The 27,662-nt window shown below is 38.6% G+C and overlaps 2 protein-coding genes across 6 annotated transcripts in view; one reads left to right on the top strand and one right to left on the bottom strand.

Annotated features, from left to right (window-relative positions):
* Hmgxb3 (HMG-box containing 3) overlaps window positions 1-17,661 on the bottom strand; it is a 53,896-nt gene extending 36,235 nt beyond the window's left edge. Inside the window, exons 1-6 of one of the 4 annotated variants that reach the window (XM_046460472.2) lie at window positions 17,228-17,661; window positions 15,420-15,494; window positions 13,588-13,726; window positions 12,501-12,675; window positions 9,004-9,501; window positions 7,895-7,993 (exon numbers count right to left, since the gene is read on the bottom strand). In XM_046460472.2, coding sequence (XP_046316428.1) covers window positions 7,895-7,993; window positions 9,004-9,501; window positions 12,501-12,675; window positions 13,588-13,726; window positions 15,420-15,450 — 942 coding nt within the window. In that variant the 5' untranslated portion in view covers window positions 15,451-15,494; window positions 17,228-17,661. Of the gene's footprint in view, window positions 1-7,894; window positions 7,994-9,003; window positions 9,502-12,500; window positions 12,676-13,587; window positions 13,727-15,419; window positions 15,495-16,229; window positions 16,281-17,227 lie in introns of all 4 variants that reach the window. The other 3 variants (XM_046460469.2, XM_046460471.2, XM_046460470.2) reach the window with 3 other exon arrangements.
* A 43-nt stretch (window positions 17,662-17,704) lies between these two features.
* On the top strand, window positions 17,705-27,512 carry Tigd6 (tigger transposable element derived 6). 2 transcript variants are annotated; one of them, XM_046460475.2, is made up of 2 exons: window positions 17,705-17,942; window positions 21,655-27,512. In XM_046460475.2, exon 2 carries the CDS (start codon window positions 21,738-21,740, stop codon window positions 23,313-23,315), a length of 1,578 nt encoding a protein of 525 aa, XP_046316431.1. In that variant the 5' UTR covers window positions 17,705-17,942; window positions 21,655-21,737; the 3' UTR covers window positions 23,316-27,512. The 2 variants fall into 2 exon arrangements, with proteins under 2 accessions (XP_046316431.1, XP_058440208.1); XM_058584225.1 differs by lacking the exon at window positions 17,705-17,942 and adding an exon at window positions 18,004-18,274.
* Window positions 27,513-27,662: the final 150 nt, after the last annotated feature.

Consider the following 27,662-nt stretch of genomic DNA (forward strand, 5'->3'; position numbering starts at 1 on the left):
GAACAAATCACCCCAAACAAACCAAGATACTTCAATGACAGAATCCCACAATACCACAGTAGAAGAATTGTCAGAAGGCATTTAGAATGTACATAGTCAAATTGATCTGCGATGTAAAGGATGACATAAGGAGTAAAATCAGATAGAAAATACAGGAAGTGAAAGATAACTTCAATAAAGAGGTAAGAGATTCTGAAAAAAAATCAAGCAGAAATTCTCAAAATGAAGAAATCAATAAACTAAATTAAAAATTCAACTGAAAACATCACCAACAGACCAGAGCACTCAGAAGATAAGAGTTTCAGGCAATGAAGACAAATTATATAATCTTGAAAATAAACTTGACCATGAAGAAAAGATGTTAGGAGACCATGAACAGAATTTGCAAGAAATATGGGATAACCTCCAAAGACCAAATTTAAGATTTATTAGGATAGATGAAGGCACGCAGATACAAACCAACAGAATGCACAATCTTTTCAATGAAACAATGTAAGAAAATTTCCCAGACCTAAAGAATGAAATGAAAAATCAGATACAGGAGGCTTATAGTGAAGCCAGATTTAAAATTAGGCAGTCAGTGTAGTTAGGTAAATCCGGTCTAATATCGAATGAAATCTAAAATGGAGGCCATGTTGAGAATGAATTTGCGGAAAAGTTGAGCAACTCTTGAAATGTTAATGAAGTCCCAAGAAAAGCTCTAGGCCCAAAGTCCATCCCAAAGAAATGTTAATGAACAGCCCCAGCAGATTTGAAGATAGCCCATCCCAAAGAAGTGTTAATGAAGTCCTTCCTGCCCAGATTACTTCTTTGGCCCACCTGTGTCCCACCCCTTGGGCCTTCCAACCTACATTTCATCACTGAAAGAACTATAAAAAGGGGAAACAACCGCACTTCCATGGATTCCACCTCTTTAGTCCCCTTCTTCCTCCAGGAGAAGTCTTTCCTGTTGTCCTTTAATAAACTTCTAATTTCTACTCTGACCTTGCCTCTGCATGCTTCTCTGGTGTTATTCTTCAACACTGGGGAAGCAAGGTCAACAGAGGTAACAATAGGACCCCAAATATACAAAATTAGAATAGACCCACTTAGGCACATTATTGTGAAAATGCCTAACATACAGAATAAGTATATTAGGCATCCAGAATAAGAATAGAATTTTAAAGGCTGAGAGAAAAAACAACAAATTACATTTAGAGGGAAATCAATACAGATCTCGGCTGATTTTTCAACTTAGATCCTCAAAGCTAGGAGGTCTTGGAATAATATATACTAAGCTCTGAAAGAAACTGGATGCCAGACAAGAATGCTATACCCAGCAAAATTAAACAGAAGTGACAATGAAATTAAAAAAAAAAAAAAAACTTCCACAACTAGAAAACTTGTACTACAAAACATTCTCAATAAAAATTTCATAAAGAAAAAATGAAAAATAAAAGTGAAAACCAGCAAACGGAGGAACTACATTCGAAGAATAGTCAATCAAAGGAGAAACCAATTCAAAGTAAAAACCAGAAACAAATTAAAATGACAGGGAATAAAAACCATTTCTCAATAACAGCATCAAGGGGCTGGGGTTGTAGCTCAGTGGTAGAGTGCTTGCCTCACATGGGTGAGGGCACTGGGTTCGATCCTCAGCACCACATAAAAATAAATAAGTAAAATAAAGGTATTGTGTCCATCTATAATTAAAAATTAAAAAAAAATAACACTGAATGCCAATGGCCTACAATCAATCAAAAAACAGACTAGCAGACTGGACTAAAAAACAAAACCCAACAATATGGTGCCTTTAAGAGACTCACTTCATAGGCAAAGACATCCTCAAACTGAAGGTAAAAGGATGGGAAACAACATATATCAATCACATGGATCTTGTAAACAATCAGGGGTTTGTTTCTATCCTGATATTAAAGTAGACTTCAAGCCAAAGTTAATCAGAAAGGACAAAGGAAGCCATTTCAAACTGCTTTAGGGAACTATACATCAATAAGACATAACAATTATATTCATGCCCCAAACAATGGAGCATATACATACATCAAACAAATCCTTCTCAATTTCAATACCAGGTGACTTTAATGTACCTCTCTCACCACTGGATAGATCTTCCACACAAAAACTAAACAAAGCTATAAAACTAAAAAACACAATTGGTAACTTATACTTAACAGACATATATGGGATATTTCATCCATCAATGACAGAATACACTTTCTTCTCAGCAACACACAGATCCTTCTCTAACATAGAAGGCTTACACAGGGGACAACTGATCATGGAAACCCACCCAGCTCTCCTCCCCCATGTAATGTAAGCTTATCACATATGTTGGCATATAACTGTAATATTACTTTAATATATTTTTAGCATCTATAGAGTTGTTTTGATAGCTCCCCTTTCATTAATTTTTGTGTTCTTACTTTTTTTTTATTACACTTGTTAGATTTTTTTTATCAACTTTTAGCTGTATTATTTTTCTATTTCATATATTTCTGTTCCCACTCGTTATTTTTTCCTTCCTACTACCTAATATGAAAATAATTTGACTGTTAATCTAGCTTCTTTCTGATAGTAGTACTTCAAGTTTATAAGTGTTCATCTGAGTACTGTTTCATCCCAGAGATTTGGAATATTTTAATAAATTATTTCTTAGTTCAAAGTACTTTTTATTTACTTCTTTTTTGTGCTTTCTTCTTTGACATGTGAGATATCATTTTGATTTGTTTCTGGTTTTTACTTTGAATTGGTTTCTCCTTTGATTGACTATTCTTCGAGTGTAGTTCCTCCCTTTGCTGGTTTAAAAGTGTGCTTTTTAATTTTGAAGTAGTTGAGATGTGGGGATGGGGTTCTATTTATTTTAAGGTGATTGATTTCTAATGTAATAAATCATGCAGAAAACAATGTCTGTATGATTTCAAATTTGAAAAAAGTAATGGAAATCCTTTTTCTATTGATTGTATTGGTTACATACATGTCAAAACTGATCAAACTGCATACTTCAAATATGTACATTTTATTTTACTTCAATTTTACCTTAATAAAGCTATGAAAAAAATTAAAATATTAAAAATAAAAAGAGAAAAGGAAAAAGAAGAGGGGAAAAAAAATTACCATGAACTTGGAAATACTCTTAAACAGAACTGACTTCAGAGCGGTGTGAATATAGATCACACCTGTAATCTCAGACACTTGGGAGGCTGAGGCAAGAGGATCCAAGTTCTAGGTCAGCCTCAACATCTTATCAAGACTATTCCAAATTTTTTTTTAAAAAAAGAAAAGCGGGTGGGGGACTAGGGATATAGTTCAGTGGTATAGTGGGCATGGATGCAATCCCCAGTACTGCAAAAAAGAAAAGATGCTAGTGTTCAAGGCTGATTTTCAGGCCCAAGTACTGTCAAAAAAAATACTGTTCTAGAAGAGTTTGGCAGACACTTTTTAGAACATGATAGTCATTTCCAGGAGCACGGGACTAAGAAAAAATAAGCAGTTTCTTCAAGTTGCAGCAGCTATTCCTGTTTTAATATCCTGAAACTTTTTCATCTAAGAACATACTATTTATTTGGGTATGGTGGCACATGCCTATAGCCCATGACACTTAGGAGGTTCAGGAAGGAAGAATGCTTCAGCCCAAGAGCCCAGGAGTCTCAAAACAACAACCAAAAAAAAAAAAAAAAATTAAAGTATGTATCATTTATCTGCAACAGGAGTTAAAGATAATATATTAACACTAAAGAAACTCACAAACAGAACCAAAATAAACTTAATAGTGTATAAGCCATTAAAATGGAAAAAATGAATTCATAAAAATACAATTAAATCAAAAGAAAGCAGAAAAAAATGGATGGAACAAATAGTAAGATAAGAGATCTAAACTTAACCATTTTAATAATTATATTAAATAAAAATGCCTTAAACTCTCCAATTAAGATAGATTGTGAGATGGGGTTGTAGCCCATGGTATAGCACTTGCTTACCATGCAGGAGGCATTGGGTTTAATCCTAAACACTGCAAAAAAAAAAAAAAAAAGAAAAAGAAAACACTTTAAATACCAAGATATAATTTGTGAAAGGTTAAAACGACAGAAAAAGATAGATCTTAATGTAATAATTATAATTTAAAAACCAGGTCCGACACAGACAAAGTCAATTACAAAGCTAAAATTACTAGAGATAAAGATCTTTTCATAATAATGAAGGGGTCAATTTATCAAGAGGACATAACAATCTTATATGTTTATGTACTTAGGAAGAGTCCAAATATAGACAGAAAAATAGAATTGTAAGAAGAGACAAATCTGCAATTTTTTTCATAAATAACTGATAGAAAAAATAGACAGTAAGGATATAAAAGAGTTAAAGTACATTATCAATCAACCTGACCTAATCTGACATGTATACAACACTCCATTCAACAGCAGAATATACATTCTCTTAAAATGCACACAGGATATTTATCAAGATAGACCATATTCTGAGCGATAAAATAAAACTAACTAAATTTAAAAGGACTCAGATTTTATAAACCATAAAGTTCTGACTACAATGAAATTAAATTATAAATCAGTAACAGAAAAATATATGGAAAATCACTAAATATTCCAAAAAAGGTAACACACTTCTATGTAACTTATGAGTCAAATAAATAAATCCAAAAAAGGATTTTAAACCAAGTGAAAATAAAAATATACTATCAGAATTTGTGGGATGCCAGTAAAGTAGTGCTTAAAGGGAAATTTATAACACTAAGCACCTATATTAAAAAAGAAAGGTCTCAAATCAATGACATCAGCTTCCACCTTAAGACACTAGAAAAAAAAAGAGTGAACAATAAGTGAAATAGAAACAAAAACAGAGAAAACAATACCAAAAGCTGTTTCTTGGAGATCAATAAAATTTATAAACTTATAGCTATGCTTATCAGGAAAAAAAAAAAATATGGAAGACCCAAATTGTCAGAAACAGGAATGAGAGACATGAAATCACTACAGATTCTACAGATTGGAAAGGATAAAAATTCCTCAAAAATTTAAGCACAGAATTACCATGTGACCTAGCAACTCCACTCATAACTATGTACCCAAAAGAATAGGATACAGAGACTCAAAATAATACTTGCACACCAAAGTTCATAGCAGCAATTTTTACAACTAGACAAAATACAGAAACAATCCAAATGTCCATGAAAAGATGAATGGATAATAAATGAAAAAAATAAAAAATATTTTAAAAAATAACAACAAAAAAGATGAATGGATAAACAAAATATGGTATATACACACAATGGAATATTTAGACATAACATTCTAATACAAGGTCTGAGATAAATGAACCCTGAAAACATTACATTAAGTGAAAAAGTATTATACAATATTTGTATAATTTCACCTATAACAGGCACTTAGAACGTGTAAATTCATAGATAAAAAGTAGAAGAGAGGTGGGAATGGAAAGTTACTATTTAATGGATATAGAGTTTCAACTGGGAACAAAGAAAAGGTGCTAGAAGTGGATATTGGTAATGACTCTATAATACTATGAATGTACTAAATGACACTGAACTGTATACTCAAAAATGGTTAAAATGACTGGGTATCGTGGCACATGCACATAATCCTAGTTACTTAGGATGCTAAGGAAAAAGGACCACAAGTTCAAGCCCAGCCTGGGAAATTTAGCAAGACCCTGTCTCAAAATTTAAAAAAATAGAAAAGGATGAGGATGTTCCTTGGTAGTAGAACCCCTGGGTTCAATCCCCAGTATCAAAAGAAAAAAAAAAAGTTTAAAATAGTCAATTTTATATTATTATACATATCTTACCACAATTTCTTTAAAGGGTAATAAGGGAATGTTTATTAGGAACTTTATGTCAATACAATTGACAACCTAAATGAAATAACAAATTCCCTGACAAGACAATATACAAAGAGCTCACTCAAAAATAGGTACTCCAAACAGCCCTATATAGCTGGGCACGAGATATGCAACAGTAGTCCCAGCTACTCTAGAGGCTGAGGCAGGAGGATCATAAATTCAAGGCCAGCCAGGGGAATAAAGCAAGATTGTCTCTTAAAAAAAATAGCCCCATGTATATTTTAAAAAGTTGGACTTGCAGTTAAAAACCTCTCAGCAAGAAAACTCCAGGCCTAGATGACTTTACAACTTCACTGGTAATTCTACCAAACACTGTAAGAAATAATATGAACACAACATCACAGAATTACCATGTGACCCAGCAATTCCACTTATAACTACCCAGAAAACAGAAGAGGAGAAAATAGTTTTCAACTCATTTTATGAAGCAAGCACACAAAACCATTATACAAAAACCACACTACACACATTAGAGATCAACATCCCTCAAGAATACAGATAGAAAAATTCTGAACAAAATTTTAGTAGATCAAATCTGACAATATATAAAAATAATAATAGATTACTGCCAAGTAGGGTTTATCCCAGGAATGCTGTGTTGGTTTAACATATGGAAAAACAATGAAGTTTATCACATTAACCAACTAGAAAAAGAAAATCCACACAATCATCTCAATAGACACAGAAAAAGCATTTGACAAAAATCCAATATTAGTTCCTAATAAAAACTCCTAGAAAGCTGGGTGAGGTGGTACACATCTATAATCCCAGCAATTTGGGAGGATAAGGCAGAATAAATAACTACAAGTTTGAGGCCAGTAAATTTGTGGTTTCAGCAACTTTACGAGACCACACTGCAAAATAAAAAAGGCTGGTGATGTAGTTCAAGGGTAGAGGCCCCCTAGGTTCAATCCCAGTAATGCAGAAAACAAACAAAAAATAAGAACAACAAAACCCTCCTAGCAAATCAGAAATAGAAGGAAACATCCTAAACTTGATAAACAGGATCTATGAAAAACCTATAGCTAATATCATACTTAATAGTGAAAGACTGAATATTTCCCCTAAGATCTTATCTGCCCTTAGGACTTTTATTTAACATTGTACTAGAGGACCTAGACAATGTAATAAGGTAAGAAAAAAAAATCAATTGTATTACTAAATACTAGCAGGGAACAACCAGATATTGATAATTTTTTTTTAAATATTAATATGATAGCATCGAAAACATGAAAATATTTAGGGATAAATCTCAGCCCAGATGCTATAGTGTGTGATGAAATAAATATCAACTGAGAATCAGAAAAACTAGAATCCTGGTTCTGGCTCTCTTGTAGTCTAGGGGCCTTTCTCTTCTCTGGGTCTGTTCCCTAATCTATACAATAACAATATTTAATTATATCAGTGGCTCCTTTTTTGAGAGCATGCATGATTCTGAAAATTTGATAGCCATGGAACCTATCCCAGGAAAATGCTCTCCAGCAGTTTGTATATAACTTGAGGGAATTCATGGATCCAGTGGAGTTCTATAAAACTCCCATTTAAGAACACATGGCCTGGATAATCCCTGAGACCTCTGCCAGTCCCAACTGTCTAGCAGTCTAAGTGTCTCTCTCTCTCTCCCTTTTTTTTTTTAAGTGTGTTATAATTATATATAACATATAGCACTGTTATATATTCGTATATGCATACAACATCATTTGGTCAATTTCATTCCCCAGTCAAAGGGTCAGAGCCTTTTTAGGAAAAACTAATTTAGGCCGGGCATGGTGGTGCATGCCTATAATCCCAGGAGGCTGAGGCAGGAGGATCGGGAGTTCAAAATCAGCCTCAGCAAAAGTGAGGTGTAAAGCAACTCAGTAAGACCCTATCTCTAAATAATACAAAATAGGGCTGGGAATGTGGCTCAGTGGTCAAGTGCCCCTGAGTTCAATCCCTGGTACCCATCGTCCCCCTCAAAAGAGAAAAACTGCTTTAGAAAAGAAGAACCCTAAATGCTATCACCTCTCCACATACTGACCAGTTTGATGGAGGTGGGGTTCTCCACAACTGAGTAGGCAGGCAGAGGCAACATGATGTACTGTGTGGCTGGTGCAGAGGAGCTACTCTCACAGGAGTCCTGCAGGTAATGGAGAGAAGGACAGTTTCATTGAAGTACAGTGCAGAACACCCAGGACCACTCATAACACTTGAAGACTATAAATCCAATACTCATAAACAGTGTGCTTATCAATGTACACATGTAGAAACAAATATATAGTCACCTCAAAATGAAGACAAGTTTAATTAGGAGGAAAGAAAGAGAAAACTACTACCACAAAATATTTGCTATCCTAGTTTTACGTATGAGAAAAACGGAGGTTCCAAGAGTCTTGGGACTCCTAAGATCACATAAGCAGTGAGAGAATCCAATTCTTCTAACCCTGTCAATATTATCTTTCCAGTACTGGGGATTGAACTGAGGGTCCTGTACGTGCTAGGTAAGTGTTCTACCACTAAGCCTTCTTAGACTTACTAGGATTCCCACCTGTCTGAGAATGCTATCCTATCCAGGGAAAAGAGCAGAAGCCATACACTGGGGCATGGTAGCCAATCCCCCCACTTTTGGGAACCAGCTAAACAATCAATGAAACTGCTACTTTTCCTTCAAATGAACATAGGTCTTAGGCTAAGTTACTTAATCCCATCAACCTGGCCTTGAAGAAAGTGTCTTTCTTCCTACCCCATCTGTACCCAGGAATAAATTTTAATAATTCTCATATACAGATCAAGGTGCCACTGTTTGTTGAAATAGTCATTAAGAATACAAAATCCTGACTGGTATTAATAGCCTAACAGTTTTGTCCTGGTTTTGACAATTTCCAGCTTTCCTGCTAATGAATCTCATGTGCCATATTATGTGAAGAAAATTCTCATTAAGCTGGGCCAGAATTATTAATAGGAGTGCCTGAGAAACTGAGAACTTTGGAGCAAGCACAGAGGTCAGAAATACTCAAGAGAACTAGTCCCACCAGAAGTTCCATATAAGAACTCTTACCATATCACTGCTCCAAAATCACACTGCATGGCGCTGGCTGCCTTTTTATTAACTCCTAGATAAAGAAAAACATGAGTACCAAAGCCACTTACCCTCATGACTGTCACCACTGATACACTCTCCCCAACCTGGGGGTGGGACACAGCCAGGCTTCCAGTGGGGAGGTCTGATGAACCATTCACTAAGGTCTCTTCAATTACCAGGCTTGTCTGATAAGGCTGGTGGCTCTCTCCTACCTCCAAGGAAGCCTCCTCCAAAAGCACATCCTGGCCGAGCATCTCTGAGGTGGCAATCTCTTGTACAGCACCTGGATGAGCAAGGGTTCCCACCTCCTCAGCCAAGGCCTCCACAGCCAGGCATTGCTCTGCCATGCCAGCATGGCTGGACACTGTCTCTGGGGTAGTGCTGGACACAAGAGGAGGTCCTTTAGGGGAGATCTGGTTCTGAGCTACACACAGCTCTAACTGAGGGCAGCTCCGGTCCTCCTGTAGGCTGCTCTTGGGGATAATGATGTAATCTGAGCGGGGGAGGATCTTGCGGAAACCTGGAATGTCCGGAACCACAGCAGTCAGTGCAGACAGTTTAGAGTTCTGAAGATGAGAAAGCCAGGGAAAGAGGGATAAGCAAAGACAATGATAAAGTAAATAGATACATATTTATTAGCTCATTTTTTTCTGCAAAAGGACCAAAAAAGACTCTACTCTCTTGATTTAAATTAGTTAGGGTCAGCCTCTGTCAACAGTAATGTCATCTTCACTTGAATCAATCTTACTTCTTGGTGACTCACATAGAAAATGTAGGCATCTAAAACTATGAGCTTGTACTACTGGCCTAGCATGGTCTTGAGAAAATACTTTCTTCTTTTGAGGTCTCAGTTTCCCCATCTATACAATGAGGGAGTGCAATCTGGCAATATGAGTTCCTTTTGAGCTTTGATACTTCAGGATTCCTAAGTATATAAAGTAGTCTATAAGCTTTACCAGAATGTATCATGCTTAATAAAAACCCTAAAAGCATAAAAAAACAACCCAATAGGTCAAGATGGAACTCAACACAGCAAGTCAGGTTTTCTGACCTCACTGGTTCTCCCAGATTTACAAAAAAAGGATTAAGAGGTCAAAAGTTGAGAAAGCACTGTGAGAAAAAATATACATAGCAGGGGCTCCATGAAGTGTCCTGAATATATTAAAGAGAAAAAAAAAAGTGATCTAATACATTAAAGTTAGAAAATGTTTTCAAACCTATTCTCTAATTTCTCCTTAAAAACAATACTATCAAGTTAGGTGATAGTATTACTAATTGCATTTAACACAGGAGGAAATTCAGGCTGAAGAAGATTAAACTTCCAAAACACAAATTTATTAAGTAGTAAAGACCTGACTCAAGGCAAAGTCTCCTCAAGATCAAGAAGACCTGGGACTAAAAACATAACCCTGTATGGTTAACTGGCACCAAAAAAGGGGCATTTTGTTTCATTTTTTTCAACTTAAACTGAAAGTCATCTAATAAGGAAGTAGGAGTTCAAAGTAAATAGGGAGAACTAAAACTAAATGCAACAACAACAACAAAAAAATAATTTCAGAAGCATATTTTAGAAGAAACACTAAAACCAATTACAAATGAATCCTTGAATCAAAAACAAAAAGTTAATAAGACTACTTAAAGCACAGAGGAAACACTAAGAAATAAAAGAAACATTCAGATGAAACATGAAAGAAGACAGACTCAATCCTTTATGGAGCCTTTAGGAGAAGGTGATGAGGAAACATTCTCTAGTCAGCCTCTGAAGCTGGCTGATTAAAAGAACAAGATTAAATGGTGGCAAATACACTTAAATTCAAGCATAGAGAAAACAAAATGGTCTGGATGACATTAATTTTACAGGCTGGAAGGAATAACACTGGAACACTGGACCTGCCCTTGGCAGGAGACCAAAAGGGATGCTGAGGAGGCATCCTGCCACAAAGACTCTGACAAGCTACTACATTCAGGCAGGGAGATTCTCAGCCTCACACCAGGCAATATGAGAAGATGAACAGCACCTAAAGTTTCACCCAGCCTTGGCACATTTTAGTTGCTCAATAAACAACACCTTTACTTATATGTTTATTGGACATTTAATCTACTCAAGGGTGACAATTATTGACAAAGTCAGAATGTGCAAGGATTTAGGTAGGTGATTTTATTCTCTTTTTAAACATTATATGAGTAGGTACTAGATCTATTTGCAGATGAGTAAACCAAGACTCAAAAGTTAAATAATTCTTCTAGGGTCACTCAGTATCAGAGCTAAGCCATTCATGATCTTGGTGGTAGTGGTGAAGATAGGATAAATTTAAATATGCATATGGATAAGGAAGAATCATGACCGATGACTCACAATTTTCAGTCTTTATAAGGATCTACATCCTCAGTGTCTAGTAAAACCAAATCATTCCAGGATTACATGAAATTTTCTTCATCATGGACAAAAATATTGCATTGGTTGGGGGGATGCTGGTGGCTGAACCCATGGTCTCACATATGCTAAGCACATTGTCTGCCACTGAGCTACACTCCCAGCTCTTAGATTGCGAATTATATAATAGGGAAGCCAAAGGAATAGGTTTTCTTTTCTTAGATTCTACCTCCCACCCCCACCCCCACCCCCAGGGATTATTTCCCAGACTCACACCTTATAAACAAATCTAAAAGAGGTAGAAAGTAGTATCTTTAAGACTATAAGTTGTCAAGTAAATAAGAACAAAATCTAAATGGCAGTGGCAGATGAACTTAATATAACCTGTTCTGTTACATACTTGTTGACTTCAAAAGAAACCTCTGCTTTATATCATCAAAAAAGAAGATAGAGACAATTGTTTAATTGGAGCTCAAGTATAAAGATTTCAGCTTGTAAGAGAAAGGTTATTTTTCCTGCAGGAACTTCAATTAAAAAAAAAAAACCAAACTGCTGTTTAAATCGCTGCCAATGTATTTGGTCACACTGTGAAGGAGAAATAACAAAATGGTTGACAAATATAAACCAAAATGCTTTCATGATAGTTCTTTAATCCAGGCATTCAAAGCTTCAGTTTCCTCCATCATCTTTGGCTTTAATCTTGCAGTTTTGCTTCTAGTATATTTCATAATCACCAGTAGTAACAAAAGAACCCCATGCTACACAAGCAATGGCATCTTACCTCTAACCATGCTTAATTCTTGATTATAGTTGATAATAGTCAGTAAAATTAATTATACCATAATCAATTTGCAATATGAAAACATATAAGAGAAATGCCTTTGTAAGCTATTTTATTAAAGGAAAAATACCACTAACTACCCAAGAGATAAGGGCTCCAAGTTCTACTAAAATTCAGAAAAGGAGCCTAAGGCTCACTCCAGAAAATGTCAGCTTTAGTACTGTCATAACCAAAGAGGAAAAGACAGTACAGAGAATCATCAAAATGGAAACAATATGAGATTCAAGAAAGATAAAATGATAAAAATTTTCCCAAGCAAAGAAAAGGAAACAAGAAAACAAGGTGGTTAGTCTCCCCAAGGCTTTCTCATTTGAACCAATGGAGAAATTAGCTGGAAAAAAATTACTTACAGGATCCAAACCTTCTTTCTCTAGTTTGGCTTTCTCCAAGTAGTAACTCCTCTCGGCCACGCTGAGAAGTCTCCAACTCTCACTAATCTTCTTATTGATTTCAGACTGTGGGAGGTGGGGGAGCTCTTGTTGCACTTTCAGGTAGATGTCATAGTAGTACAGAAGGTAAGCAGACCTGAGGAAGCAACCACTTCTTCAGACCTTCCCTTATTAAACCCATGTGTACCACAACATTAGAGGCTGCATAATTAAGAGATTAATATAAAAACCCAGCATCTCCATTCAAAGCACTTAATAAGACTGAAAATCAAGCAAAAAAAAAAAAAAAAAAAAAAAACACTTATAACACACCCAGATGGTATTTGAGAGGTGGGACAAAATGAATAGTAAAGACAAGTCAGTGGTTATTCTCCCTTCAGAAACCTGGAAGAAAGGCGATGTACTTTTCCATGGACCACTTTTTCCTGCAGGACCAACTGGCTTAAAATCAAATGTAGCCAAAGAAAGACACAGGTGTCCTGTTGCACCACTCAGGGAAAGGCTATCAGGGGGCTGATTGCCCAGGCTGGTTATCACACAAACTTTTTACTCCTTTACACGGCCTCTGGTCATTTAACTGAACAAAAATACCTCCTGAAGGCTAAGAAAGCCTCAGCAAGATGTATGCAGTGTTCACATTTAAGAGGGATATTAGAGCTACAATCTGGATATTCTCTATAGATGTCACTGGTACTATTTATAATTCTATAATTTTATTAATGACTTGTTTTAATATTTAAACAATGGTATAATAAAAAATAATGTAGCTCTTTTTGTACATAGCTTCTACCATCTGTCTGGTGCAAATTTTTTTTTTTTTTTTTTTTTAATGACAGCCTGAAAACATAAGCAAAGTCTGGCCAGGAACAGCAAATGTTGGCATGTATCCAGCCACTTTCCACTTTCCATCTTCCTCTCCCCACATCCCAAAGCCCATTCAAAGACTTCAACAACTGTACTCTTAAAAGAATTTTAAAGTATTCTTCAACATGGCTCTCAAAGCAGTAGGTTTATAAATTTCAGCAGCAACCAAAACATGTTGGCTAACCTGGGTTTCTTGGCCTTTTCTCCATGTATTTTATACTTTTTCTTCTTCTTAGGTGGCCCAGAGGAGGTATAACAGTAGGCTTCCTCAATTTCCTCCATCACGACAGTTACCTCAGTACCATCATATGATGCATCCATGGCTATAGGCAAGGAAAATCAAACACAAAATTTTAAAAGTCTATCCTAAAAGGAGCAACTGCCTCCAGATGCAATAATACCTTACTTCTATCATGGTCTAAAGGCTTAGTCATTTCCCAAACTCAGCAGATACTAAGAAACATGGGTACTTGTTAAATATACAAATATCAAGGCTCTACTTCTTCTGAATCAGAATCTCTAGAAGGTATATAAACTTGTATACTTCACAAATATCTTAGGTGATTCCTTTGACATACTCATATTCACTCATGGAACACTGCAATTCTTCAACTCAAAGACTTTTTAGCCCCACGTTATAAGAATTCCACATGGAAACAGGTAAAAAGACAACCTGGCCAGGAGTCAGAAGTTCTCACCCTCTCCCTTAAGGGGTTATTCATCAACTTAAACAGCTTCAATTCATTGAAGTAATTCAAACAGCAATAAGGACCTATGTACAAAAGATTTCTTTACACTCTGTCAGCTTGTGTGATTTCAACTGTTTGTGTGATTTTTAACTGATTTAGGTTCAGTTCTCTCATGTATAAAAAGAGATGTCTCACCTCCCCACAGATTTACAGTGATAAGTCTCAAAAGAACTAACAGACATAACTATTATTTGAGAACAGATAAGTATTATACAAATGAAAGCACTCATTATTAAAGACTATTATTTGTAACTAAGATGCTTAACAACTTGCCTAAGGCCACCAGACCTTTTTATTTTATCTTATTTTTTTGGTACTGGATATTGAACCCAGAGGTGCTTAACCACTGGGTCACATCCTCAGTGCCGCAGTCTGGCTGGGCACAAAATCACAAGCCACTCAAGCAGGAACAAACTATTTCCAAAATTCCCACTAACGCCACGCACGCGGCCTTCTCCCAGGACACACACCAACAGGAAATTCCTCCTCTGGAAATCCCTCCTACCGCACTTCCCCAACCAATGGGAACTCTCCGGGAGTCCCGGCAAGAGCTCCAAAGTAGCAGGCCGAGGAGGACAGCAGGGGTCTAATATCCAATTGAATGCACATCTTAACATAATCATTATCATCTCAATGGCTTGCTGGCATCACCTTTCAACCAAAAATGCCATGCATCATTCCTACTGGCTATGGCTCTTAGCACTCAGCCCTTTTTGTATTTTATTTAGAGACAGGTTGAGTTGCTAAGTGCCTTGCCAAGGTGCTGAAGCTGGCTTTGAACTAGCAAATCCTCCTGCCTCAGCCTCCCTAGTCGCTGGGATTACAGGTATGTGCCAGTGTGCCAGGCTCCTTTTTAATTTTTTATTAAAAAATTCAACTCCCTAGTCCTTTTTACATAATGCTACACTGCTACTGGCAACTCTCCCTACCAGAACTGTCCAATAAACCCCAATGGAAATGATCTACTCTATGCTGTCTAGTATAGTATCCACTAGTCACATAAGGTTATTTAGATGTAGAACCAGACTAATTTTGCTTTATTGAACTGTAATTAATTTAAAATAGCTGTATATGGCCGATACGAGTACAGTGGCAAAATACTATTCAGCACAGATCTAAATGGTAACCTGATAGATCAACATTAGCTCTCTGAAGCTGGCTTAAAAACACAGAAAATCTACTGAGAGCTTTTATGTCTAGGAAAAAGGAGGGATAAAAAACTGAATGCCTGGGGCTGGGGATGTGGCTCAAGTGGTAGCGCACTCACCTGGCATGCATGCGGCCGGTTCGATCCTCATCACCACATACAAAAAAGATGTTCTCTCTCTCTCTCTCTCCCCCTCTTAAAAAAAAAATTGCTTGTAATATGGCAAGATTGTTTAAAAAAAAAAAACAAAAAAACTTAATGCCTAGCCAGGCATGGTGGCGTACACCTGTAATCCCAGCAAATCAGAAGGCTGAGACAGGAGAATCCTAAGCTCAAGACCAGCCTTAGCAACTTAGTGAGGCCCTAAGAAATTAGTGAGACTCTGCCTCAAAATAAAACATAAAAAGGGCTGGTGACTTAGCTCAGTTCAGTGGTTAAAAAAAAAAAAAAGTGGGATGTGACTTAGGGATAAAGCCCCTCTGGGTTTTAAAAAACACTGAATGCTTAGGTCAAGAAGAGATTGTTTATTTGTGATCAAGTTCTAGGTTGGAATTTTATCAATTAAATCCTTGAAGAAGCAAGATTCTCAGAAAACACTTGAATATCCTGAGAGGAATAATAGTTGTTAATGAAAATCTATCAGAAGAAAATTTGGAATTCTGGAAAAAAGGAATTTGCGGGATTCTGGAAAGAGGTAGGAAACACATGACTGTATGTACTACAAAGCCCATCTGCATCTCATTTAGACCTCACTCCACAAATGATAAGGCATCTTACAACTATAATGAGCAAAAGAAGTCTATACATGGAGTCAGGGGACCTGAATCCAACTCTAAATTCTTACTTAATTATCTCAAACAAAGGCAATCCACAACCTAAATTTCCGTTGTTTTTTCTATGGACAAAGAGGATGAAATTAGTAGCTCCTACCTTTGAGGAGTCAAGAATCCTTTTGACAAATGTGAAAGCTAAAAACCTCCCCTAGAAAATGAAGACAAATAATATTTCACCTATATTTTAAAGATATATATCCCAGGTTATAAGCATATTATTCCTAAGGTCTTTTATAGTTATGTTATCTCTAAATGATTCCTCTTCTGCCCCTCTCCCCCAAAAACCTCTAAACAAAGAAAACAAAAACAAAAACTTGCAACCCAGGAAAAAAATATAGTTCACAACTTGGTTGGATAAACAAAAGGCAAAAGGGTAAGGGAAGCTGGAGTTCAAAGCAAGGTTATGTGGGGACTGTGTTTTTTGTCCTTTATAATTGATTTCCTGGCCCTTAAAATCCTTGTAGAGAGGATCAGTATCTCCAAGAGAACATCTGTAAAGGATGACATGTAAGATTTTAGCAACCAGGGCAAAACAAGTTAAGAACCAACATCAATACAACCACATTTGGAGCAGGAAGAGACTACCCTAAGCTTTTGTTTTACTCTCCTGTTCTGTCTGGGAAGAATGTTTTCCGCGGCTAGGCCTAGTGCATCAGGGCAAAAAGAGGCAGGATAAAATGAGGTTAAAGCCAAGGGCTCTACAGAAGACCTGGGTACTAATGTTGTTTCCACTGTTTAATAGCAGAAGCACAGACCCCTACGGCCTTAAGAAACCTTTTTACCCTCTCCAAACCTTAGTTTTCTCATTTGCAAAACACTTTAACTAGAGACACTTTCACTGTCCCATCAGATCCTGGGAATCTCGTAAGATGACCTTCTGATGGCTCGACTATCGGCCAGGTTTGACTCTGGGATACCTTAGTTCCCTCCCTGGGTCTCAGATGTCTCAAAGGCATGGGCTGAGGGAAGAGGAAACTAAAGCTCACTGGTCCTACTTTGTCGAAGAGGCAACCGAAGCTAAGAGAGCGACGGCACTTAGTTCGAGGTCGCCCAGCAGGTAGACAGGGCGGCGTGACCCTCGTGAACCAGACTTACCAGGAGGAGCGTGCTAGCCGCGCGGCTCACATTCCCGGAGGCGCCTGGCCCAAGGGCTAGACTAGGAGGCTTGCCCGCGCACTCGCGCTCCCCGCTGTCGGAGAGAGGCGGCTCCAGTCGTGACAGCGGCAACAAGGAAGTGGAGGCGAGGGCTCGCGCGCGCATCCCGGGTACTGGAGGAGCCCCGGCCCCGGGGCCCCCCGGAGACACACGGCGCAGAGTCGCGACCACCCCTCCTGCTCCCCTCCTCGGAGTCGCGATACGGGGTCGGGAAGGGCAAGTGCAGGAGTTCAAGTTCACTTTGCAGGCTTCTCACCGACGCCTGCCGAGGACCCCGGGGGTCGAGCCCCGGGGAGCCCGAGGAAGAGCGCAAGGACGCAAGTATCGCCGCGGCACTAGTCTAGAGGTGGCAGCAGCAGCAGCGGCGGCAGCAGCAGCACACCATGGATCGCCAGGGAGACCCGTCCCGGCGGCCCTCGCGGCGCACCGGAAGTGGCCGGCGGCGCGTGACTGCGTGAAATCGCTCGCGCAAGCGCAACAGTCTAGCCCTAGCTGGGAAGTGGATCCAAAGGAATCGTTTAGAGGTTTTGAGTGGGGCTGTTAAGACTGAAGGACTGCTTCCGGCCAAAGGTCCCGGGCAAAGGAGGAAGGTGTGGCTGCCGGCTGTGGAAGTGCCCGGCCGTTTAGCCCCGGGGCACTGCAGTGGGGCGTTCAGGTAACTACAGGGGCGGGGCTGTGCTACGCGTGAGGGATAGAGCCCCGCCTCACGTCTCAGAGCCACGTCGGGCACTGGGGAGCCTACCGCACCACCCTCTGCAGAGCAGCATCCGAGGTGCCCCAGCCCTCCTCAGTCGGCCCGTCCTCATTCAGGATAGGTTGATACTTGAGGCCACATTAATCCCCTCTCTCACTTCGGTGATGTGTCCACAATCCGTCTCCACTGTCCTACGGACAGTAACGACAGTGAGTTCCTGGAATGACTCAAGCCAAGTTCCTGGAGTGTGGAGAGGCTCCGGGAATCAGGGATTGGACTGGATTGTCTCCCGGGTCACATATTGTGCTATATTTGAACAAGTTCATGCACGACCCTCACTATTTTGCACATGTAATTACAATCTGCTTTCTTCTTTTTGTCTACGTCTATCACCAACCTCCCAGCCAACATCATTTCCTGCCTGAACTTCCACCCTTGTCTCTTTACAGTCTATCCCACTTCTGCTGTCTCTCTACAGTCTATTCACACAGCAATCAGATTGATCATTTTGCATTGTAAGTCTTGTCATGTTAAATGCTTAACATTCTTCAATATCTTGTCTTTCACTTAGAATAAAATTCAAACTTCTGGATCTGGGCGTTTGACTTAGTGGTAGACCATTGCCTAGCATGGGAGAGATCTCCCCACAAAAGAAAAATTAACCAAACTTCTTAGGTTGATCAAAACTTTGGTTTGGCTTCCACCTCATTCTCTTTACATGTCTCTTTTCAGTATCAATAATATTCAGAACAAACGATATAACATTTTTTTTTAGTGTTCAGAGCATTAATTTTGTCATGAGCCTTTCTGTATTTGAATCCTAGCCCTGCCACAAGTAAGCAGTATTAAGTATGTAAAGTGCTTCACAAATTGTTTAAGCAGTAGATGCTCAATATTTGGTTCCCATCTCAGTAAATAGCATCACAATCCACTGGATTGTTCAGGCTCAAACCAGAAATCTGAGAGTTGTCATTGACTCCTCTTTGACCTCATATCCTCACCACCACAAGGCCTGCAAAAACAACCCTCAGCTGATTACTTCTCACTATTTCCTATATTACTACTCTAATCCAAGCCACCTCATCTGTTGTCTGGACTGTTTTGTTTTTTTTAAATTTTGTGCTGGGGTCTAGCCCAGGGCCTTGTTTATGCACTCTATCATTGAGCTACATGCCTGCTTTTCCCCCAACACCTTTTAATTCCATTCTTCACACAGCAATAAGCTTTTTCTTTTTTTTTTTTTAAGTCCTACAGTAGTTTCCTGTTGCATTCAAATTAACATTCAAGCTGCATACAGTCCACTAAGCTAGCTTGCTTTTATCTTCAGATTTAGGAGCACCTCTTAGGAAAATGGATTTTACCTATTAGGTTCTCCACCCTGCAACAGGACTTTTCTAAAGTACAAATCTGATTTGCCATTCTATAAAAACCCTCCAAAGGCTGCTTTATATTTATTTTTTGTCCGTGTGAGTGTGTGTGTCTGTGGTACTGGGGATTGAACCCAGTGGAACTCTATGACTGAGCTACATCCCCAGACCTCTTTATTTTTTACAGGGTCTCACTAAATTGCTGAGGCTGCCCTCAAACTTAGGCTCCAGCCTTAACCTCTTGAGTTGCTGGGAATATACGTGTGTGCCACCGTGCCCAGCTAACCAAAGTCTTCTTACTGCACCCAGGATCAAGCTAGAGTCCTAACTAGGCCTTTGTGATTTGGTTCTGCTTCCCCCCAACCCAACCATGCCTGACCATGACATTTTATTTTCTATAGTAATTCATTGCCTTAACTCATATTTCCTTACATCTCGTAATTCTAGTTTGTTTATTTCTTAAGGCCCAGCACATTGCTTTCTCTTTGAAGTGCCCCCGTCCGTGCCCCATTCCAGTTGATTATCCCCACTTCTGTGTTCACATGGCACTCTATAACCTCTGTTACAGTATTTCACACACTCAGGGCATATCTTCGCTGTGCTCCCTCTCTATATGGCTGGCATTGAAAACATACAGGATGCCATGAATGGAAGGATAGATTTGTGGAGATGGTGTAAAATCTCTCTTTGGGAAGGGACAGTCACTACATAGAGGCACAGCATCTTCTGTCTGTGAGGACTCATGATAAAATTAAGCAGGCAATTATCAAAACTGCTATTCCTGGATGATATTTTATTTGACCAGACTTGGCAGAGAAAGTGTTTGTTTTAAATTCTTAAGAGCTCTGGACAGGGCACACAGTCGACAACATTCTCCAAATATCTCACTTAATATATCTCAATAATTCTACTCACTTTGCCACCCACCATTCTGGTTTCTAAAGGCATTTTTCTTTGGATCACCTAACTAGAGTCCAGTACTTCAATTTGGAAGGAACTTTAGAGGTCATCTGGTCCCATGGTTTACAAACATGGGACATATAAGAATTACACTTAGAGCATTTCAAAATTTTGTACTTCCTCATAGAAATTCTCATTCAGTAGATCCTAGGTCAGGCCTGGACATCAGATTCTGATATGCCCTACCTGGTTGAGTCTAATCTCCTCATTTTAAAATGGGAAAAGAGGCCCAGAAAGGGTCTAAATTATAACCTGCCCATCATTTCTGCCATCGTCTCTTGCCCTAGTTGTCAGCAATAGCATCTCAGTATCCTAGTTGGTCTCTTTGCCCCTTCGGTACATTTTCTACAAAAGGAGCTAGAGTGAGTCTTTTTAAATGCAAAAGAGATAATGACCTTCCCTTGCCTATTCAGTGGATTTCTATTGCATTCAGAATAAAATATCAACTCCTTACTACAGCATATTTGAATGGTCTGGTTCTCCACCTTTGTCATAGACTAGGAATCATACAAATCTTCAGTTCCTGAATACCTCAAGCTCTTTCCTGATTTTGAGATTTTAATGATGCTATGTCCTTTGCTAGACTCTCCTTTCCCCCTGTTTTTCATGGAAATCTCAGTTTAAATGCCATCTTCTCAGTGAGGCCATGCCTAACCACCCTTTGTAAATATTATCTTCCCCTTTTATTCCCTGTCATAGTTTGTTTCCTTCATAGCACTTAACCACACTATAATTTTCTTATTTATCTGTTTACTTATTGTTTGTCTCCCATCATGTTTTATATTTCCTAAGGGTAGAGACCTTCACTCTGTTCATCTTGCTGCTTGGCACCTGTAAACATTTATTAAATGAATCTTAACTAAGCCAGATGGCACAAAAGCTTTGAAGAGCTCATTTTGGTGGAATTTTAAGCAGGACTGTGGAGTGGTGGATACAGCACTAATCTGAGTCATCCCCTTCCGCAGGGCTCATTTTCTCTATCCATAAAACAATCTGGATAAATAATTCCTTGAATTTTTATACTTCATTGTTACTTGCAAAGCTCTTTCATCACCTATCTTAATCTATTATCATAGCAGGTAAAATAGATCTTGTTATTCCCATTTTTACTGAGGCTGGAAAGTTTAAGTAAACCAGATTATCTGTAAAATCCCTTCTGCTTCAAACATTCTATGAGTCTGTGGAAGTAGTCTACTACTGACAAAAAGTCAGTAGCATGAATCCTATCTTCTTTTCACTTTAACATCGTAATTTCCTCATAGGATTTTTAAAAATCTGAACCCATCTTTAAAGGGGAAGTTCATTATCTTTAGGTCCTGATAGATACTCCATTTTTGTCTTCTCAGTTTTCCACACTTGTGGCAAAACAAGCTTCAAGAAAGAACATTGGCATTCCTGTTAGTTGTGGCCCAGTCCTCATCACCTGGAAATGGCAAACAAGGGGAACAAGAAGCGTCGGCAGTTCTCCCTGGAGGAGAAAATGAAAGTTGTACAAGCTGTTGACTCAGGCAAAAGAAAAGGTGATGTGGCAAAAGAATTTGGTATCACTCCTTCTACATTATCTACATTCTTAAAGGATAGAGCCAAATTTGAAGAAAAAGTGCGAAAAGCATCTGTGGGGCCCCAAAGGAAAAGGATGAGAAATGCTCTCTATGATGACATCGATAAGGCTGTTTTTGCTTGGTTTCAAGAAATCCATGCCAAAAACATTCTCGTGACTGGTTCTGTGATTCGGAAAAAAGCACTAAACTTGGCCAACATGCTTGGCTATGACAATTTTCAAGCAAGTGTGGGTTGGCTGAACAGATTTAGAGATCGCCATGGAATTGCTTTGAACGCTGTCTGTAGAGAGGATGGTGACAGGTTAATGAATGGTCTAGGAATAGATAAAGTTAACGAGTGGCATGCAGGGGAAATTATAAAGCTAATTGCTGACTACAGCCCAGATGATATATTCAATGCTGATGAGGCAGGAGTGTTTTTCCAGTTGCTTCCCCAGCACACACTTGCTGCTAAAGGGGACCATTGTAGAGGGGGCAAGAAAGCAAAGCAGCGGTTGACAGCACTCTTTTGTTGCAATGCCTCAGGGACTGAAAAAATGAGACCATTGATTGTTGGTAGGTCACCCAGCCCACACTGCTTCAAGAATGTCCATTCCCTGCCTTGTGATTACCGAGCCAACCAGTGGGCATTGATGACGCAGGACCTGTTTAATGAGTGGCTGATGCAAGTGGATGCCAGGATGAAGAGGGCAGAACGCCGGATCCTCCTGCTTATTGACAACTGTTCTGCTCACAACATGCTTCCACGCTTAGAAAGGATTCAGGTGGGATATCTGCCCTCAAATTGTACTGCTGTCCTGCAGCCACTGAATCTTGGCATAATTCACACCATGAAAATGCTATATAGGAGTCATCTTCTAAAACAGATCCTCTTCAAGCTCAGTGGCAATAAAGATCAAGAAAAAGTGGACATCAAGCAGGCCATTGACATGATTGCTGCAGCATGGTGGTCAGTCAAGCAGCCCACAGTGGTGAAATGTTGGCAGAAAGCGGGCATCATCCCTATGGAATTTACAGATTCTGATGCAGAAATGGTAGCCAAAGAACCAGACATTGCTATTGAAAAGTTGTGGCACTCAGTGGCTGTTGCCACATGTGTCCCAAATGAAGTAAATTTCCAGGACTTTGTCACTGCTGATGATAATCTCATCATCTCTCAAGAGCTAGTGGACACAGAGATCATCCAGGGTATGGTGACTGGCAAAAATACTGCTGAAGCTGGAAGTGAAGATGAGGAAGAGGATGTTTCTTTACCAGAGCAGCCAAAAATCACTATCACAGAAGCCATCTCAAGTGTACAGAAACTTAGACAGTTCCTTTCCACTTGTGCAGGGGTTCCTGATGCTATTTTTGGGCAACTAAATGGAATAGATGAATATTTAATGAAAAAAGTGACACAAAGTCTTACTGATTCCCAAATTACAGATTTTCTCCAAGCAAAATAATGTAGGAATTAACTGCCTCTTTTACTTTGGAAAATATTTTTCAAGAATAAAGATTTCTTTAGATAGAATATTGAACTAATTTAAGTAAAGCAATATTATTATGATAATTTTTCAGTACTCAGAGATAATAAGGAAACTTGAACAGAATTTGGGAATGAAATTTGACTAATATGTGTGTTCCCTTTTGGTTAATACATTGGTTTTCAAATTTTGCTGCACCTTAGGAGCACTTGAGGATCTTCTAATAATTCCAAAGCCCAAGCCATATCCCAGAGGAGTTAAATCACAGTCTCTGTTGATGGGTCACAGGCATTTAGTAGTTTTGAATTTCCCCAGATGATTCCAATGTACAGACAAGTTTGGAACTACTGAAATAACCACAGGAAAATCAAGTGCATTATGGACACAGAGTCAACTACTTCCCAACAAGTCTAGATCAGTGGTTTCTAGAGTTTAGCTCACATCAGAATCACTTCTACTCTCAAAATTTTGGATTCAGTAGGTCTCAGAGGGAACCCAAGAACTTGCATTTCTAGTAAGTCCTCACCTGATGATCCAAGGTCCATACTTAAAGAACCACTGACATAGCTGGATTCTAGTACCTCCTCTTCAGATGGCCTTCTCAATACTCTCCATTGCTGTATAAAAAGAAAAGTGTCAGCTGTTCTTACTCCAAGGCTGTTTAGCTCCTTCTTTTCTGCTGATTTGTTAACTCTAGAACTTTCTTAGCTATCCTCTTGATGCCCCAAAAGTTATCCAGGTTTTCAGTAGAGGTACATATGTTTGTGCCCAAGGAATTAACAGGAGCCATCTAGCTCATTAAAATATCCATAGTGCTTTAAACATATAATTATTAGGAAGCTGGAGTATAGGGAAATAAAGAGCATAAAAGGGACATGGATATGCTCTGAGACAGAAGGTATAATAAAGAGAATCCTGTTAATCAGGATCATGTGCCTCTCACTTTCTAGACAGGATGAAAGGGGAGTTTGTTAGATAACTCCTATGGGGGTGTTTGGATCACACCCTGATTTGGATTTTTTTCACTGTTCTTTTTTTTTTTTTTTTGTAGTTGTAGATGGGCAGAATGCCTTTATTTTGTTTGTTTATTTTTATGTGGTACTGAGGATCAAACCTAGTGCCTCATGCATGCTAGGCAAGCCCTCTACCACTGAGCTACAGCCCCAGTCCCTCACTCTTCTCAATCCAGTCTGTACCGTATAATCAAAATGAAGGCACATTACGTTTTCCCTCTACTAAAATTGTTCCATAAATTGCCTTTTTCCATTTGTGCTTGTTCTTCAGAGAAATCAAAGTTTATTCTGAGTTATTTAAAATTACATGAATTTATAATCAGATTTATATTAAAGTTTCTTCCCTATAGAGAAGGCATTCTTTTTTCTTCTTTGCAGGACTAGGGATCAAACCTAGGGCTTGTCAGGCAAGTGCTCTACCACTGAGCCACATCCCCAGCCCTAGAGAAGGCATTCTTAATATTCTTTATAATTCTAGAATATACTCCTGGTAAACCAGACAAATAAAATTTCATTTCTAGAGGGTACACACAGAACCTGTTAATGTTGTGGTGGTGGGTTTTTTTTAAACCTGCCCCCACCCTGAATGATTTTGTAGATATTTCAGAAACCCACAGGAATTCATTTTTCTTTCTGCAGTTAATTGAAACACATAAAGCAGATTAATCATAGAAAGTATTGCTTCTACAGTGAACAAAACAACAATCATGAAAAAATATTTGTTTATATAGATTTTTAAAGCTTATTTTGGATATTTTTCCTTTCAACAAATTAGTATGAGAATTTAAAAGTATTGTACATGTTTTAAATTAACACTTAGAAAAGGGAAACAATGTCTTCTAGCCAAATCCTGTGGTTATATCTCATCCTTAGCTCCTTAATTGCCCTCATCATCTTCTTGTATCAGGATTACAGACACGTTTCCTAATCCTTTCCCTCACCTCCTGCAGTCCCTTTCTGCACATATTGTTAGGTCTGTTGGCATCAAGCCATTTACTTTGCCTAAGTGTTTGTGTTGGCTCTAAAATGTCTACAAAAATGAAAGACCAGATTTTTCAGCTGAGTGTTATTTCCCTAGGTAGTTGACTGCAATTTCCAACTTGGTTGTGCAGCACAATGTGCACCTTGCTGCCTAAACAGGCCTTGTCATCATTCATTTCATACACATTGCTGCTTCTATGCCTTTACTAGAATGCCTTGCCCTGCTCTCTATCAAGCTAGGCCATACACATTCTCCAAGAACTAACTTGAGCCTAGCGTGGTGGTGTAGGCCTATAATGCCAGCTACCCAGAAGGCTAAGCCAAGAGGATTCCAAATTCAAGACCAACCTAAGCAATTTAGCAAGACCCTGTGTCTAGCCACGCATGGTGCACGCCTGTAATCCCAGTGACTCAGGAGGCTGAGGTGGGATCATAAGTTTGAGGGTAGCCTCAGCAGTTTAGTGAGACCCTATCTCAAAAAATAAAAAGCTGAGAAGGGGGCTGGGTTTGTGGCTCAGCAGTAGAGTGCTTGCCTTGCACATATGAAGCACTGGGTTTGATCCTCAGCACCACATAAAATGAAATAAAGGTATTTTGTCCATCTGCAACTAAAAAAGCTGGGGATGTAACTCAGTAGTAAAGTACCCCTCGGTTCAATTTCCAGAACTACCCCTCCCCCAAAAAAAGACTGTCTCAAAGTACCTTGGGTTCAATCTGCTGTGCCACAGGGGAAAAGGAAAAAAAGTAGAATCCTTTTTCTTGAAGACACCAGCACATATTCTATGCTTTTCCCTCATCCCATAGTGGTAGAGATTCATTGTCTCTACCACTCAGTTAAGCACTTAAATGTTTTCTCAATGTTCTGTGACTCTTTGATTAGACTGTAAGTCCCATGAGAGCAGAGACCAGTTAGCCTTTATAATGGTGCCTAACACGGTGCTAGGTACATCTTAGGCATATCAATAAACCTTGAAGTAGAAATCAATACACATGTAATATGTCAAAGCTACCTTGTTTTTTAAAGCAGCATTGATTATATAAGAAAATGGCTTGGGAAAAGGGAGTGATGTATTCTATATGAAAGGATTTACAAAATTTTTCTGTATCATCACCTCAAATACAATTCCAATCCAAGTCATAATCTGGTTTTTGATAATGAAGAAGTCTCTTATATGGAGTTAAACCTGTGTCTTTCCACCAAAAAAAAAAAAAAAAAACCACTGCAGGATTTTATTTTATTTTCTCTCCCCTCTATTTGTACACAGAGAACTTTCTTTAGAAAGGCCTTATCTAAGTGGATGCTAATCCATAATGATGGGGGGCATGGGATGAGTGGAGGAACTTTGGGTGTGGCAAAGGAGGGGACAAGGGAGTAGAAAAGATGGTGGAATGAGATGGACATCATTATCCTAAGTACACATATGATTGTATGAATGGTGTGGCTCTACTTCATGTACAAACAGAGAAGCGAAAAATTGTGCTCGATTTGTGTACAATGAATCAAAGAGCTTTCTACAGTCATGTTTAACTGATTAGAACTTATTTAAAAAGGCCTTAGATAGAATAGATGTTCAGGACATATGTGCTTAAACTTTTTTCACAAAAAGGAAATCTAGCATTCTTGATTTACTTAACATCATGATATAGATCTAGGAGATGAAAATCATATCCCAGAGTCCTTTGCAGTCTAATTTACATTGGCTAAGGTTTTGATTCTAGTGGATATTAGGGTTTTTGGCTTGGTACTTTGTTTTTTAGATTAAAAGTGGTTGATAGTATCCCTTCTTGGCCTGTTCTCATTAGACCCTCTGTGGCTTCTCCCTGAATCTCTGGTCAAGCTAGCTCCATTTGAGTAACAATTACATTTCTGCCCCGGTTGATTAACCCTCTCCATAAGCCAGTATGCAAGAACTCAGTACCTACCTCAATTGTGTTGTCATGAGGATTAAAAGATGTGTCAGGGGGCTGAGGATGTGGCTCAAATGGTAGCGTGCTGGCCTAGCATGCGTGAGGCACTGTGTTAGTTTCTCAGCACCACATAAAAACAAAATAAAGATATTGTGTCCACCTAGAACTAAAAAATAAATAACAACAAAAAAAGTGTTAAAGACTAAGTGTTCTTTAAATGCTACCTATAGTCATTACTATCTATTCCTATTTGGAACTTAACCATCATATAGAATCAGAGATTGGTTTAATCAATCCTTTCTTCCATTAGCAGTTCTTGGGTTCAGTGTTCCAGATGATAACTCCCAAGAGTTTTCTTTGTAACTCAAGAAGGGCACTTTCATTCAAAAGGAAGAAAATTTAAGATTGCTTTCCGATCATGCAT

This window comes from Marmota monax, unplaced genomic scaffold (assembly GCF_021218885.2).
Source record: "Marmota monax isolate L192 unplaced genomic scaffold, Marmota_monax_Labrador192_F-V1.1 WCK01_AAM20220418_F8-fsc00006, whole genome shotgun sequence".
In the NCBI taxonomy this organism is placed as follows: domain Eukaryota; kingdom Metazoa; phylum Chordata; class Mammalia; order Rodentia; family Sciuridae; genus Marmota; species Marmota monax.

Bases quoted from the DNA above. Each gene is read 5' to 3' on its own strand.
- Tigd6 (XM_046460475.2), top strand. From the start codon at position 21,738: ATGGCAAACAAGGGGAACAAGAAGCGTCGGCAGTTCTCCCTGGAGGAG.